This window comes from Carassius auratus, chromosome 2, assembly GCF_003368295.1.
Source record: "Carassius auratus strain Wakin chromosome 2, ASM336829v1, whole genome shotgun sequence".
Taxonomy (NCBI): Eukaryota; Metazoa; Chordata; class Actinopteri; order Cypriniformes; family Cyprinidae; genus Carassius; species Carassius auratus.
In genome coordinates, this window is record NC_039244.1 from 13,223,603 (window position 1) to 13,237,616 (window position 14,014).

General features: G+C 37.4%; 1 protein-coding gene across 1 annotated transcript; it reads left to right on the forward strand.

Annotated features, from left to right (window-relative positions):
* Positions 1–1,615: 1,615 nt before the first annotated feature.
* Positions 1,616–6,233, forward strand: LOC113116058 (autoimmune regulator-like). Its single transcript, XM_026283908.1, has 13 exons — positions 1,616–1,834; positions 1,934–2,108; positions 2,187–2,333; positions 3,109–3,174; positions 3,272–3,385; positions 3,548–3,687; positions 3,806–3,957; positions 4,818–4,878; positions 5,023–5,142; positions 5,462–5,583; positions 5,689–5,761; positions 5,841–5,924; positions 6,046–6,233. The coding sequence occupies exons 1-13, from the start codon at positions 1,688–1,690 to the stop codon at positions 6,124–6,126; spliced, it is 1,482 nt and encodes a 493-aa protein (XP_026139693.1). The 5' UTR covers positions 1,616–1,687; the 3' UTR covers positions 6,127–6,233.
* The last annotated feature ends 7,781 nt before the right edge of the window (positions 6,234–14,014 follow it).

The following is a 14,014-nucleotide window of genomic DNA, read 5'->3' on the forward strand; positions in this document are numbered from 1 at the left end:
TGCAGAACGGTCCCGTGCAAGCGGAAGGTTGTATGTAAAAACAGGAAGTTGCAGCTGATAGTGTGAGGAGACTGAATGTGTCAGATTTGTTGCCATAGGGTTTTGTAGAGCAGTGTAGTTGGCTCTTTATTTACTCTGTAAGGACATTTATGAGCATGACATCTGTCTGAATAAAAATCAATAAAATCCATCTCTTAATACCAAACTGTCTACTGTGCTGAGTGTGATACTGCTTTTAGGTTTTGTGTGTGTGTGTGTGTGTAAAAGTGTGTACTTTTTCAACCAAGCAGAAAGTTCTAAGTTCTAATGATTTTCTGTTTTCAAAACTCCCTTTTTTCTTTTTTTTTTTTTAGGATAAATGCAATGTTCTAGGATTCATTTAAAGTTGAAAGCAACAGGCCCTTTACACAAGACACTTTGTAAATCTAGCAACATTTTAATTTTAATGCAAACCTACAACATTATACTTATAATATTATATACAATATTTTCAAATGTATAATATATTGTGATGCAGATTGACTGGGATTCCCCTTGGCATGGAAACTATAGTCCTCAGGAGAGACAGGTGACTGAAAGTAGAGGCTCACATGATTGAGAATTCGTTTCTTGCCCAACTGTGGACTTTCCAAGCCATACTGGACAAATGAGCATTAAGGTGATCCAGGCTACAAGGTGCAAGTTAGTGTTTTAACTGTAAATAGAAATTCAGTGTCACCACTTATCACAGCAGTCATATGAATCAATGGCCCCTAGAGGCTCCAGGAACACAAGAGGCATTTATCCACCAGACACAAAAAAAGCCATGCCAATCACTGACAGACATCACACCAAATAAAAGGAAACCGGACCCACTTTATATTAAGTGGCCTTAACTACTATGTACTTACATTTTAATTAATAATTTAGTACAGTGTACTTATTGTGTACATACATGTTTTTTACATTGTACTTATATTAAAAAAAAACTACATGTAATTACATCTGTATTTAATTTCTGTAATTACATTTATAATTACACTGTTGACCCATACTTTACACCTTAACCCACCCTTAAACTTACCCATACCTCCAACCCTCTCCCTAACCTTACCCCTATCCCACCTCAATAGCAGCAAAAGTGTTTTACAATACCACATGAACACAATAAGTACATTGTACTTATTTTTTATGTAAGTACATAGTAGTTAAGGCCACCTAATATAAAGTGGGACCAGGAAACCAGCTAGATTACAGGTATCTGTAGTCCTCATCACCAGCAGCTGTTGTAAGTACTATCATTTTTTGATTAAATAAAAAGGTTGAATCCAAATTCAAACTAATTTCAGTCAAAGCTGAAGCTCAGCTAAATATTCACTGTTCTTGCTGTATTAAAAGTTTATTCATTAAAATGAAAATGACTATTTACATTATTTTAATGGATTGTAATTTAAGCTTCATAGTTAAATATGCAAATGCAAAAAAATGGTATTTTAGGCATGTTAATGTATTATATGTCCAGTTTAAAATGCAACATTCAATATTATTTAATATATTAAATAGGACCCCTTCTCTCAAAAAAAGATCTGCAGACCTCTAATTTGTTTAAATTAATATATGAAGATATTTTTAGTGCTCTCAGGACACCAAAACCAGAATGTCAGTGGGAGTTTAGTGTGTGATCTATACGCAGGTTTCTTGTGGAAGCATGTCTAGGGTGGAAGGTTACGGAGAGTCTGACCTGCACTCACAGCTACGAGCATGTAGGACTGAGATCGCCATGGCAATCCATGACCCCTTCCCACTGCTGTACGGGCTGGCGGATCACCACGTTATCTCGGAACAGATCCTGAGGGTGAACATCTTCATAAAAAATGCTATTCCTCAGCATAACCACAAATATGCATGACCAGAGTTCATTCAATTCTAAAACTATTACCGATTAACACTTAAGGAGACTTTAGAGCGAAAGAAAAAGGATGGGATCCACAAAGCTGTCTACTCACTGCTCACTTTGATACTGGACCAGGATGCCACTGTCCTGCAGGGATTCTGGAGCAATCTCTGTAAAGAATACAATAAGGAGTGTTACCCAAAACTGGAAACCCTGTTTATGAACCTTCCCAAAGGTACAGTGCACATGTCAAGCAGAAATAAGTGGTTTGGAGGATAATTACAGTTTGAGTGATGATAATTTGATTTGGTAGGGTTAAAGCAGGTGGCCAGACACGCAGGAAACCCCAGGCTTGAGCTGCAGGTCCAAAGCCAGTCGAGCAGGAAGAGAGGGGTGGTCGAGAAACATATGACCCACCGAACACATCAGCACACTAAGAGAGCCTTAACCTCCAGCTCAGGTGTGGACAGCCGCACACACAGACACTTCTAGTCTTATAGTAAATTCCCAGTTAACAAAAATATATTTTATTAACATTTTACTAACGTTCCCATTAAGTTATGAAAATGTTTCATCTGAAGGTCCTCTGTACATTCAAAAAAAGTTTCTTTTCTTGGTTATGTAAACATTAAAGACAACACTGAAAGGATAGTTCACACAGAAAGGCAAATTCTGTCATGATTCAAATGATGCATTATGTATTTATTTAAAAGACCACATAATCTATTAACATTAGCGGAACTGGAAGAATGTCAGTAGTCAAATTGGGTGGTTTTTGTTCAGTTTAAAATATTAGCCTAAGCCAAACAAAATAGCACATTATCAATTATTATGAAAACTGCTTCTGTTTTACTAGTTACAGGCCCATAACCTTACATTTCCTGAACTTTTAGAAGCGAAAGTCGTCATAGTTATGTTGAATGGAAACTATAACAAATACAATTTTTGCATTACCATTTGATCCAAAAACAAAATATAACATTTCTATGGCTTTCCAAAATAAAGAGATTGATAAGAAAATATGTCATCAGCCTAGAAACAGCCTAGGAACGCAGTTTTCTTTAATTCAGTCATTTCTGTAATTTAATGCCAAGGTAATATATATATAGATAGCTTTCAAAATCCACAGAGCATAAATCCGAGTGAACGTGTGACAGTTTGTATGGCCATGACATGATACTTATGTAAGTTGCAAACATGACAGTCCTGATAACTCAATGTCTTCACTGTTCCAGAAAGCAAAGGCAAGCCGATCAGAAAGACAGATGGTGCAGCACTTTCTCAGGTCTCAGTGGGAAACGGTAATCACATGTTTGTGCAAAGTGTGTCATTAGAAGACTATGTATTATAGAAGATGAATGAGGATGCAGATGAATAAATATGACTCCCAAAATGCAGGGGTCCAGGCTGTATCTACCTCAGTCCAGAGGGCCGTGACTGTGTCTGCCAGTGAGCATCCCACTGGCTGCGGGACAGTGGAGGGGATTCTGATCCAGCAGGTCATTGAGTCTGGTGAGCTCAGCACACTAAAAGGGTGTTGACAGACTGTGATGACAGCCTTTACCTAGCTAATGTTTTAGCCCTTAGTGTGTTTTGATAGTGTAACCTTGCAGTGTAAACACTTTGGGAGTTCACTTTGGTAGCGCAGATGTCTCAAGCTGCTCTCTCCCGCAGGAGGTGCCAAAAAATGCATCAAGGTTGGAGGAGAATTCTACTCTTCTGGCAAACTGGATGAGACAGCTGGAGTGCACAAGGCACAGACTGCGCAAAACTATTCTCACCAGCAGGGAGAGCCAAGCGCCAGAATCATGGATGTAGGTGATCAAGATTTGTTCAACTCGTGGAAAATTACAGACATTGAAGATAAAGAAAAACCTGCTTAAAAAATATTCTATAGGCAAAAGCTGTCATGATGTTAACCTGGTACAGTAGTTAAATCACATTAATGGTGCATATGTTCAGGAAGAGCATAATGATGTTGAATGTGCTGTATGTAAAGACGGTGGAGAGCTCATCTGCTGTGACGGATGTCCCCGTGCCTTCCATCTCAACTTCCTGGTGCCACCCCTCTCTTCCATACCCAGGTACAGATCAGTCATGTGACGCACAGGCCGCTGACCCTACAAACCTAGAGCTGACTGCGCTCATTGTTAGTCTGCAGCTGTGTCAAGTCGGTGTTGAGAAACTGCATAGTAGAATACAAAATATCTCAAATATGAGGCCATACACTAAATCCAGTGGAATATAAGTCTAAAAGCACTAGTGAAAATGCCTAATTTCTTTTTTTCTTTCCTTTTTTTTTTTTTTTTTTTTTACAAATGATATAATTATTATATATAATTTGAGTAAAATATTAAATGTAAATAGAAAAGGAAAAACATACAATTTTACATTTCACAGATTTTAGTATTTGATTAGTTACCTAAAAATTGTGCAGAACTCTACTGTCTAAATTACAGATCCTTAAAATATTATATATCTGTAAATATTATTAATGTGTCTGTGATTTTAAGGTTGTCATAACATTATTCAATAAATATACATACATATGCGTACATATCATGAATGCTGGGTCTTGTTTGTTTTCTGACAATCTACTGAACCTACTGGTAACTTGTTTGCCACGTAGCAATAAAAAATATACTAAAAACCTTGATTATTCTGGTTAGTCACATTGTACTGCTATTATTTTGAACAATACTGTATATAGTTTTAGTTTTCCCCTAAATAACTATTAATTATGTTTATTTTTATTTATTTTATTTTTTTACACCAGTGTCTGTTTTTTTTAAAGTTTATAAACAAGTAATTTTGTCATAATTATAGCAGAAATAAATAGGTATATGGGGCTGGGAGTATTGGATGATGGGGAGGCCTTCAGGTCAAAAAGGTTGAGGACCACTGCCCTTCATGAATCTCTCACTAATCTAAAAAAATATTTCAGTGGTACATGGCGTTGTCAGCTATGCAACAGAGCCAAAGACAGGACACACACCCCCTTGCAGGTAAAGCACTTGCAATAATTTCCTGTAGCTAAATTGAAATTGGTCGTGTATGTACAGTCTGAACTCGATTGACCAGTGATGGCAGATTATTAGTAGCCATGACAGTTGTAAAGTCTCTGCTTTTATTTTTAGTCAGCAGTTCAGCCTCCAGTTACAGAGACAGGCTCCAGCTCTGCTGTGGACTTCTCCTTCTTCTCGTCTCTGTCCTCCACTTCACTCTCCACAGTCACAGAAGGCAAAAGCACTCAGCCCATGGGACTCCAGGTAACACGTCCATGTGACTCAGTGAGAGACACAGCGACGGAGTGCATGTGAACACCAAGGATGACAACCTTTAACAATAAATAATAATTGTTGGAATAACTTTCAGAAGGATTTTTATACAGTTGATGAACAGCTAATCAAAATCAGAATCCACCTGACACTGAACAGCTCAAGTACTTAGAGCAAGTAGAAGATATTCCTGCTGCATGCTGTGTGTGTATCTATACACTCTAATGTCATTTCAGGCTTTTAAATCCTCTATATGTTTATGGCAGGATTGTGGTCATTTTCAGGTATTTTTATATTTAATCTCTGTCAGTCTTCAGATGGTGAAATGTTTGGGATGAGGATGGCTTGTGGGATATGCCACCTCACCCGTGGAGAGCTGATCCCCTGCCCGCAGTGCCTGCAGAGTTATCATGCCCTCTGCAACTTCTCAAAGTACTGCTGTTATTGTACTGTTATTTATAACAGAATAACAGTGAGCTCTATCATGCTTTGAATCTCAATCACTCCATCTCTCTCTCCCCCTATTTGCCTCTTCAGCGGAAAGACAAGATGTCGGAATTGCTCCAGGTCTTGGGGCCTTGAAAGTGAAACATCATCGAAGAGTCTTCAGGTAATCCGAAAACACTAAAACAGCACTTTTGGGCCAGCTGACTGCACAGATGTTATTAGTCTGGTTTATTCACCCACAGATGAGTCAACACATGACTGATCAGGGCTTAATGCCATCAGAGCAGCTGCTCAACGGAGATGAAATGGACTCTATAATGGGGGAGGTGAGGTCATGTTTATCAATTCTATAAAAAACAATTATTAAATGCAAATGTGAGCTATGGAAACTGGATATGCATGAAGCCCCAGATAAGATACCTAACAGTATATTGATCTTGAATGCAGAGCTCTATAGATGGGATCCTGCAGTGGGCTTTCCACAACATTTCACATCCTCTTACTGAGTCTCAAGGCTATTTCCAGTGATTCACTGAGTCCAGTGGTTCATCTCTGCTGTGAACAAACATCAAATCTAAGTTTCCTCCAGAACATGATTCAATAATGTGAAGAAAATTAATGTATTTGATTACCCATTTCACAGGTTATTTTTTTTATCATTAGATATTTTTATTTATCAATAGGGTGTTGCTACTACAGGTTTTCTACCAATTATTGTTTTATTTCAGACTTATATTTGTGAAAAAGTACAAAATATACAATACAAAACGCATTAAGATAACTTCACCCAGAAGCTTATGTTCGCCTAAATGATTTATTGTCCCTTTCACATTAAAATGTATTAAATACAATAAAAATGTAAGTATATGTATAGCATTGGTACAGTGTTATTTTAGACCATAGACACCGTATTGATTTTAATAGAGATTAAATGAGGCTGTGAGGGAGAATTGAGGCCCACATATTTAAAATCAAAGAACTAACTTGTTTGACATCATTTTTTAACTAAATCAGGCCAAAACAGAGTTTGTTCAGAGTTGGTTTTGGGAGTTCAATACAGCAAAACGTTCTGGAAAAGTTCACTCATGTAATTTGTAAAGCATCACAACCATCAAACCTGTTTAATGTAGTTTTTGTCTACTGGGAGTCTTTTAGAAAGATGTTTCGACAGCTAAACAATTGGCATAACATTAAACAACAGTACAATGCACTGAACACACATTGTACTTCTGTCCCTCACAGACTTGATCTCATTCATGTCAAAAATGGATTAAAGCACTCCTCTGACTAAGATCTATAGAGGTCTGATATCCAATGAAACCCAGATTTTGATGTGGACTTATTGTTCTGTAATGTCAACATGCATGTGATGACCTCCAGATATGAAACAATGACTCAAGAATAGATGAATGGATTTCTATTTCTTCCTTTCAAACATGGAAAATGTGCTCCCATTTTTAATAAAGACCCATGTATTCTTCTATATTCACTTTCTTCTGTATGTGTAAGTGTGCGCGTGTGTGTGAACCTGGTATACCCTATGTTATGGAAATCAAATGTCCCCACAAGGATAAGATACATATTGGTATGATTTGTATAAATCAGAAGGATCTTTTTTTGAAAATTTTAAAATGCAGGAAGCTTTGTGTGAGGGTATGGGTAGAAAATACAGTTTGTACAGTATAAAACTATATAAAAAAAGTCAATGAACTGTTCCTAAAAAACATGGAAACCCAATGTATATGTGTGTGTGTTTGTTTCTAAGAGCCCCTATGTGGGCCTTCTGTGCTTTTCTGAGAATGGTTTTGACACATCTCATGGAATGCATGGTCCAGGGCCAACGCTGTCAGTTTTCCTTTTTGGCCTCCTCAGAGAAAAAAGAGAGTGGGAAAGAGAGAGGGGAAGAGAAAAGGAGAGAAAGGGAGCACTTGGAATGTTAATGAGAACCATGTGGGACTCCTGGAAATGTGATGTTGCTAATGTCAAAGCATAATGAATGTCAACAAAGAGCAAAGCTTCTCATTTGCTTTCGCAAAGCTTTGTACAAAAACAGTGAAGTGATCCGTGCAGTGGGAATGTATCAGAAGTCTCGGTTCATCTATGTTTTCTTCTAGCTCAAATGTGTCTTTAAAGTGTGTGAATGCTCCCTGTCAGGCAGATGGTGTTGTGACAGGCCAGAGGCCAGACGTTGTTGGAATGTTGCGGGGTTGCTATAGGGGCCCAACAAATAGGGAGCGGGGAACGTATTACAACGGACCTTAAATCTCAGTAGAGCATGAAGGAAAATGTTTTTATATGAGAAGACATTTGGCAATGCAGACAGCATGCATCAATGAGACAGGTTCTGTTTTATCTCCCGCAGTGCCAAGACACTTCATGTTCATGATGTGTTAGTCTAAGTGTTCAGGCTAGCTTTTATATATCAAATACATTCTATATTCTTTATGTCCTATCATTGATTTGTAAAGTCTGAAGCTGGTGCCAATGTTCTGCCTAAGAGCAACACAGCTAGTATATGAAGATATGATATATGAAGTATGATATTTCTTAGCTTCCATTCTAATCACAAGAAAAGCAAAAAATATAAATAAAAAGGAAATTCCAAAACACATTTGTGAAATGTGAAAAAATGCAAATGTAAAATGTGTGCTTAGATTCTGATTTAAAGCTGACGTCCATGTGTATATTTCTCAGTGTTAGAAAATCTTATTCTAGAGTCAACGACTGTATAATTAAATATAAATGTTTGGCTCTATCACTGTGAAAACTGTGTTTGTATGTGCATCCATGAACAGCTTGACACACAGCAGCATTGGTCCAATCAATGGTGTGAGTTTGGGACCAGACTATCTGTTTGTTCAACAATAAAAGACTGGTGGAGTGTCCAGGAAACAGGTTTGAAACACTCCTTGGCCACACCTGAATATGCAAATTTCCCTACTATAGTATCCATAAAACAGTAGGTGAAATGCACCAGAATGACCGACTGTTCTAAAGTACACAACCAATGTACAGTGTACAGTTCACTATCCCATGGGGCCACAGGAAAGGAGTTCTGAAAGACAGTGAAGCAGCACAACTGACATTGTACATCACATGACAATATGACAAACGTAGTATGTCCAGATTGTATCATACACACTTTCATATAGAATGTACTGTTTTAATGGTCATGAAGTGAAGCTTCTGTGATATTTAAACCTTGTTTGATTGGCGGATGTGCATCTCTGAATCTGTGAAGTGAAATCTGATCACTGTAGTAAAAACATTATAAAGACATTAAGAGTGGCACATGAACAATGATGTTCTATATTATCATAAAAGGTCTTTTTTTAACCTGTTTACAGTTCTCGGATGAGTGATCCTTATCCTTCAGATCCTGGAACATTGCTGAGACCTGCCCAGAGGAATTAACTGTGTTCGACTATGCACTTTTGTTAAACTTCTGCAAATCCACATTGTGGATCCACATTTACCTGACCTACAAATTCTTATTATCCTTCAGTCACCGTCAAATTTGGCATCCCCATCCAAATGTTTGAGTGTGAAAATGAATCATTGATTGGGAGCAGTGATGGGATGCAACGGATGGTGGTTTCTTCCTTCATTCTTCCTAAGTCTTTTCCATGATGCTGAAACAGTTTCCTTGATGCATGCATATATTTCAAGACATGTCCTTTCAGTTTTTTGTCTATTTGAAAAGAAGGCATGACCTCAGACCTCAAAAAGAGCTCTCATTCTCAAAGATTGCTCAAGCTTCTATGATTCACCCGGTATGGCTTGTACCCAGGGCCCTTTCCATTCATAATTACTGCAATACAGCATATTGCACAGTCCTGCAAATCTATTCCAGCTGGAAAGATAATTATTGGCAGAATAAAGGCACAGCAGCATGGAAAACCAGAGCTACCCTTAATAAAAGCATAGAATCTCTGCTCCTGGACCTATATTTCCTGGAACGACTCCTTAAATAATGTCAAGTAGTTCACCTGTTTTAAATGTGCTTGAAACCCCAGGACCAGACTGAATGTTGGAATAAGAAAGTGAAGATTAGTTGCAATGCACAACATTAATCCCAGTGTGAGCTGGCTTCTATCTCATCTCTGACAAATCTTGCGCAAACCAGCACAGAGGAATGTGAACAGATCTATAAAAGGTTAGGAGATAATATGTATTCTGCATACCTTCAAATGAATGGTACCACAATTATGCAAAAACAAACTGTGCTTTATCAGGAAGCACGTGCTTGTCATTTCTCCACATACTTGTCATGTGTTTGTTTGAGATAAGCTCTGAGTTAGTGCTCTAAATTCTTTATTTAACTGTCCTTTAATCGCTATGACTTGGATTTGGCACACTTCTAATAGACTGATTTACAGTTTTATATGTCAGCATCTCGGCATGTTTTTGTTTGTTTAGTTCAACAGAATAATTTGACACTGTGATTAGTGGTCATTTTTGAAAGGCACAGCTGTTCTTTTTCAAAGTTGATGTTTTGTTACCCTTTCTCGTCCTCGCCCGGATGCGCTCTGTGAGTTTCCTGTGATATGCTGTTGGTCATGACCTTCACATTCCTCCCATAATTCCCAGGCTTTTGCTCAAACAAATACTCATAACACATATTTATTCCAGGCTTTGCGAAACATTTGCATTGTCCTTTGATTGATTTGATTGTGCCGATGTTTTAAACATTTCCTGTCATTGTAAAGAGGATGTTACAATGAAGTCAGGGGAATGGATAAAACAAAGCACAATGATATGATGAAGAATGAAAGAATAGCTCACACCAATTTTAAGTCCTATTTACTCAATTTCATGTCATTCTAAACTTGTTTCTCCCAAAACTCAAGGGTAATAGAGAAGAATGTATCAACAATGAATAAATACTATACCAACAGTATTCAAATATTCATCTGTGTGTTTCACAACCTTCAAGGAAACTTGAGTAAAGGAGATGACCTCTTGCAAAAGCAGCACCGATTGACAAAGAACTCATATTGTAACATCGTGAGGGTGCCTTGCAGGTTTTTCTTCTTAAGTTGATGTGTTGTATCAGGCCTATTTCCTAAGATTTATTCTGTTACAAGACGAATGCCTCTGGTTTTACTTCCATAGGCTAACCTCTCTTATATAATGGCAGACTGAAGTCAATATCAGCCTGCATGAAATGCCTGTATTTGTGCCTCTTACTCACTGAAGTGTAACAGGACACAGAGAACTAGGCTGGCTACATGTTAACAGAGCCTTTGCTCACATAACTTCACCCAGTTGAACAGCATCTCCCCAATGGAAAAAAAGCTGGGTGAATTCTCAAACAAATGTTTTGGCAACAAATCATACCGCAATTACCCAATACAAGCTGGATCCAGATAATTAAATAGAAACCCTTCTGATAAACTATATTTAGCTGAGTTTTGGATCAGATAGATTGCATTAAAGTTCTGTAGGGAAAACGATATTATCAAAGTATATGTTTGTGTTATCCCACACATCGGCATATGTTGAGTTTAAAAGAACTTGTATTCAAGGACATTCTTCCACAATGGTAAAAATAGTCTTATTGTGTGCCTTCTACACAATAGACTCTTTTTCAATTTGGCAAAACACTATTTTAAGGTCACTCAGCTGAAAGCCTCTCAGCAATAAAGACGCTAATGTGCATTTTTGTGCTGTTTTATATTATTCAGTACAAAACAGCTGAGTTTAGACACCACTACTTTAAGTGGTTTCTGACATGACCTTCCGAGGCACACAGCTGCTTTATTTGTCCACACCTGCATTATCTTATCAGTGTTGCAAGCACCATTAAAGATAACAAGATGATTAATTGTGCTAAACACTACAAGGACCTCGCCTGTTAACAATGGACAACTTTCACTGGCAAACTTTGTGGAGCATGAATTTAACATGGCTCATGTGATTCCAAGGAGTTTATAAAACCATGTAAAAAATATTAATAAAAAAATGTAAAAAACGATAACTGATTCTTATCTTTTGAATGGGAGGCTATATGTTTGGGATCAGAAAGATGATTTTGAATGAAAAAAAAAAAAAAACTTTTATTCAGCAAGGATGCATTAAATTGACCAAAAGTGGCAACAAAGACTTTTATAATGTAATAAAAAAAATCTATTCAAATAAATATTGTTGTTTTAAACTTTGCATTCATCAAATATTTCTGAATAATAGGCCTATGTATCATAATTTGAACAAAATATAATATAATATAATATAATATAATATAATATAATATAATATAATATAATATAATATGTTATGTATATGATACTTTTTTAGTCAAGTAAATAACTTGTTACTAGTAATTACTAGTAATTTTTTTTTATTTTTTCAACCAAACACAAATTTAAATTTTATTTTTTTCACAGTGTATTTGTACGGAGCCCTGCACATGCCATGCAAGAAAAAATAAATAAATTGAATAAATAAAAATCCCTCAATTTACTAAAACATGCACACAATTACTATTGCGTTCCCTCGATTTACTATTGCGTTTGCTTGATTTGCTAAATCGTGCACACGATTTAGCAAATTGAGCGAACAAATTAGTAAATTGTGCACACAATTTATAAATCGAGTGAACGCAATAGTAAATCGAGGGAACGCTATAGTATGCATGAAAACTGTGTGCACTTTTTAGTACATTGAGGGAACGAATTAGTAAATCGTTCACACGATTTAGCCTTATATTTTTTCCTGCTTGTCATGTGTGGGGCTCCGTATAGTTGTGTTTTTTTTTTTTTTTATAATTGTGTACAATTTTGTAAAATGTGTGCTGTAAGAGTTCAGAAACTTTTTAAGGTCTATATATATATCCTTCTTTCTCTTGTCCTCCTTCACCTTGGTGGGCAAAACCACTGAGTGTGAGCGATGTGCTGGATCAGCAGGAGTGGGGGCAGCTATTTGCACAGGGGCACAGAGTCGGTTAAAACAGGGACCCACAAAATAATTGGCATTCTCCTGGTCCAGTGGAAAACTATTTAGGGGATCTGATCCATGCATTTGTAATTGTGTTTTATTGCTTGTCACTTCTCATGTCATGTATTGGGGGTTGTTTGATTGCATTTGCAATTGCAAGTACCCATTGGATTTTATGGAACCATTAAAAATTCTCAAGAAAACCAGAGTATGGACATATGTGTGGAATGAACATCTGTTTGGCTGCTCATTCCAGGTTTACAGCATGACAACGAGTCATGAGAAGAATTTGAACGTAAGACAGAGGTGAGAAATGTTGTAGATTGGGCTGATTATGTCTACTGACACTTTGATAGAGGGTGCTAATGATCCCATTCACACAAAGACATACTGACAAATTATTAACACCATATTAGGTTCTGTGATTGCTTTTTATACAAATACTGGGCAGAATTTAATCTGTTTTGTGTTTGTATTCAAGGCACTCCATGTTCTGCAGAATTGCATCAGGAAACAATGTACATCAGCAATTGTGACTTATTGTTTATACATTTCTTTATCCATAGTTCAATCAGGACCACTTCCGTCAAGTATATTTCTGACAATTATAATTGCATACAGTAAGTGTTGGCGGTATGGTTATGTTCTGGGCAACACTCCACACGCCTGTCCATGCAGCCATGCTTGGACAGAGCAGGGAGAGCAGCAAGACAAACCCCCCGGGTTACAGAACAGAACCATTATAAGCATATATAATTACAATTCACAATTACTTGAGTTGTAAACAAAATGTGATAGAGACTGCTTCCAATGAAGAGACTGTAAAGAGAGAACAAAGTTAGATCGGATTACAGGTTCAGTTGGTGGAGTTGGGGTTGGAGGAGGGAGTTAACTGCAAGCAGCGAAGCAATGGAAGAGAATGGGAATTTAAATAGACCGCAGGTGATAGGTGTCAAGACTGGATTGGTACACGTCAGGAACAGCTGACTGTCAGCTGATGCAAGCGTGACTAACATGGCCTGACTGAACTAACGCGATACTCGATTTGTGAGGTTACTGCCAGCACCAAAGGGTTTCATTAAAGATAATGTGTCTATTTCAAAAACTGTCTCCTATAATGCCTGATGAGGTTAGAGAACACCTGACAAGAGATCAGAGACCATTCCTTCATCCAGAATCACTCCAGACCCTTCAGATTCCCAGCTTCTCCTCTTCAGTTCACTCCTCTCATTTTCTGTAGGGTTCAGGTCAGAGGACTGGAATGGCTATAGCAGAAGCTTGGTTTTGAGCTCAGTGAGCCATTTCGGTGTTGTTTTTGAGGTTTGTGTTTGGATTATTGTACGGTTGAATGATCCAAACATGGCCCATTATAAGACTTCTAACAGAGTCAGTCACTTTTTGATTTTTTTATCTGTTGGTATTTAATAGAATCCATGATGCCATGTGTCTAAACAAGATGTCCAGGGCCTCCAGCAGAAAT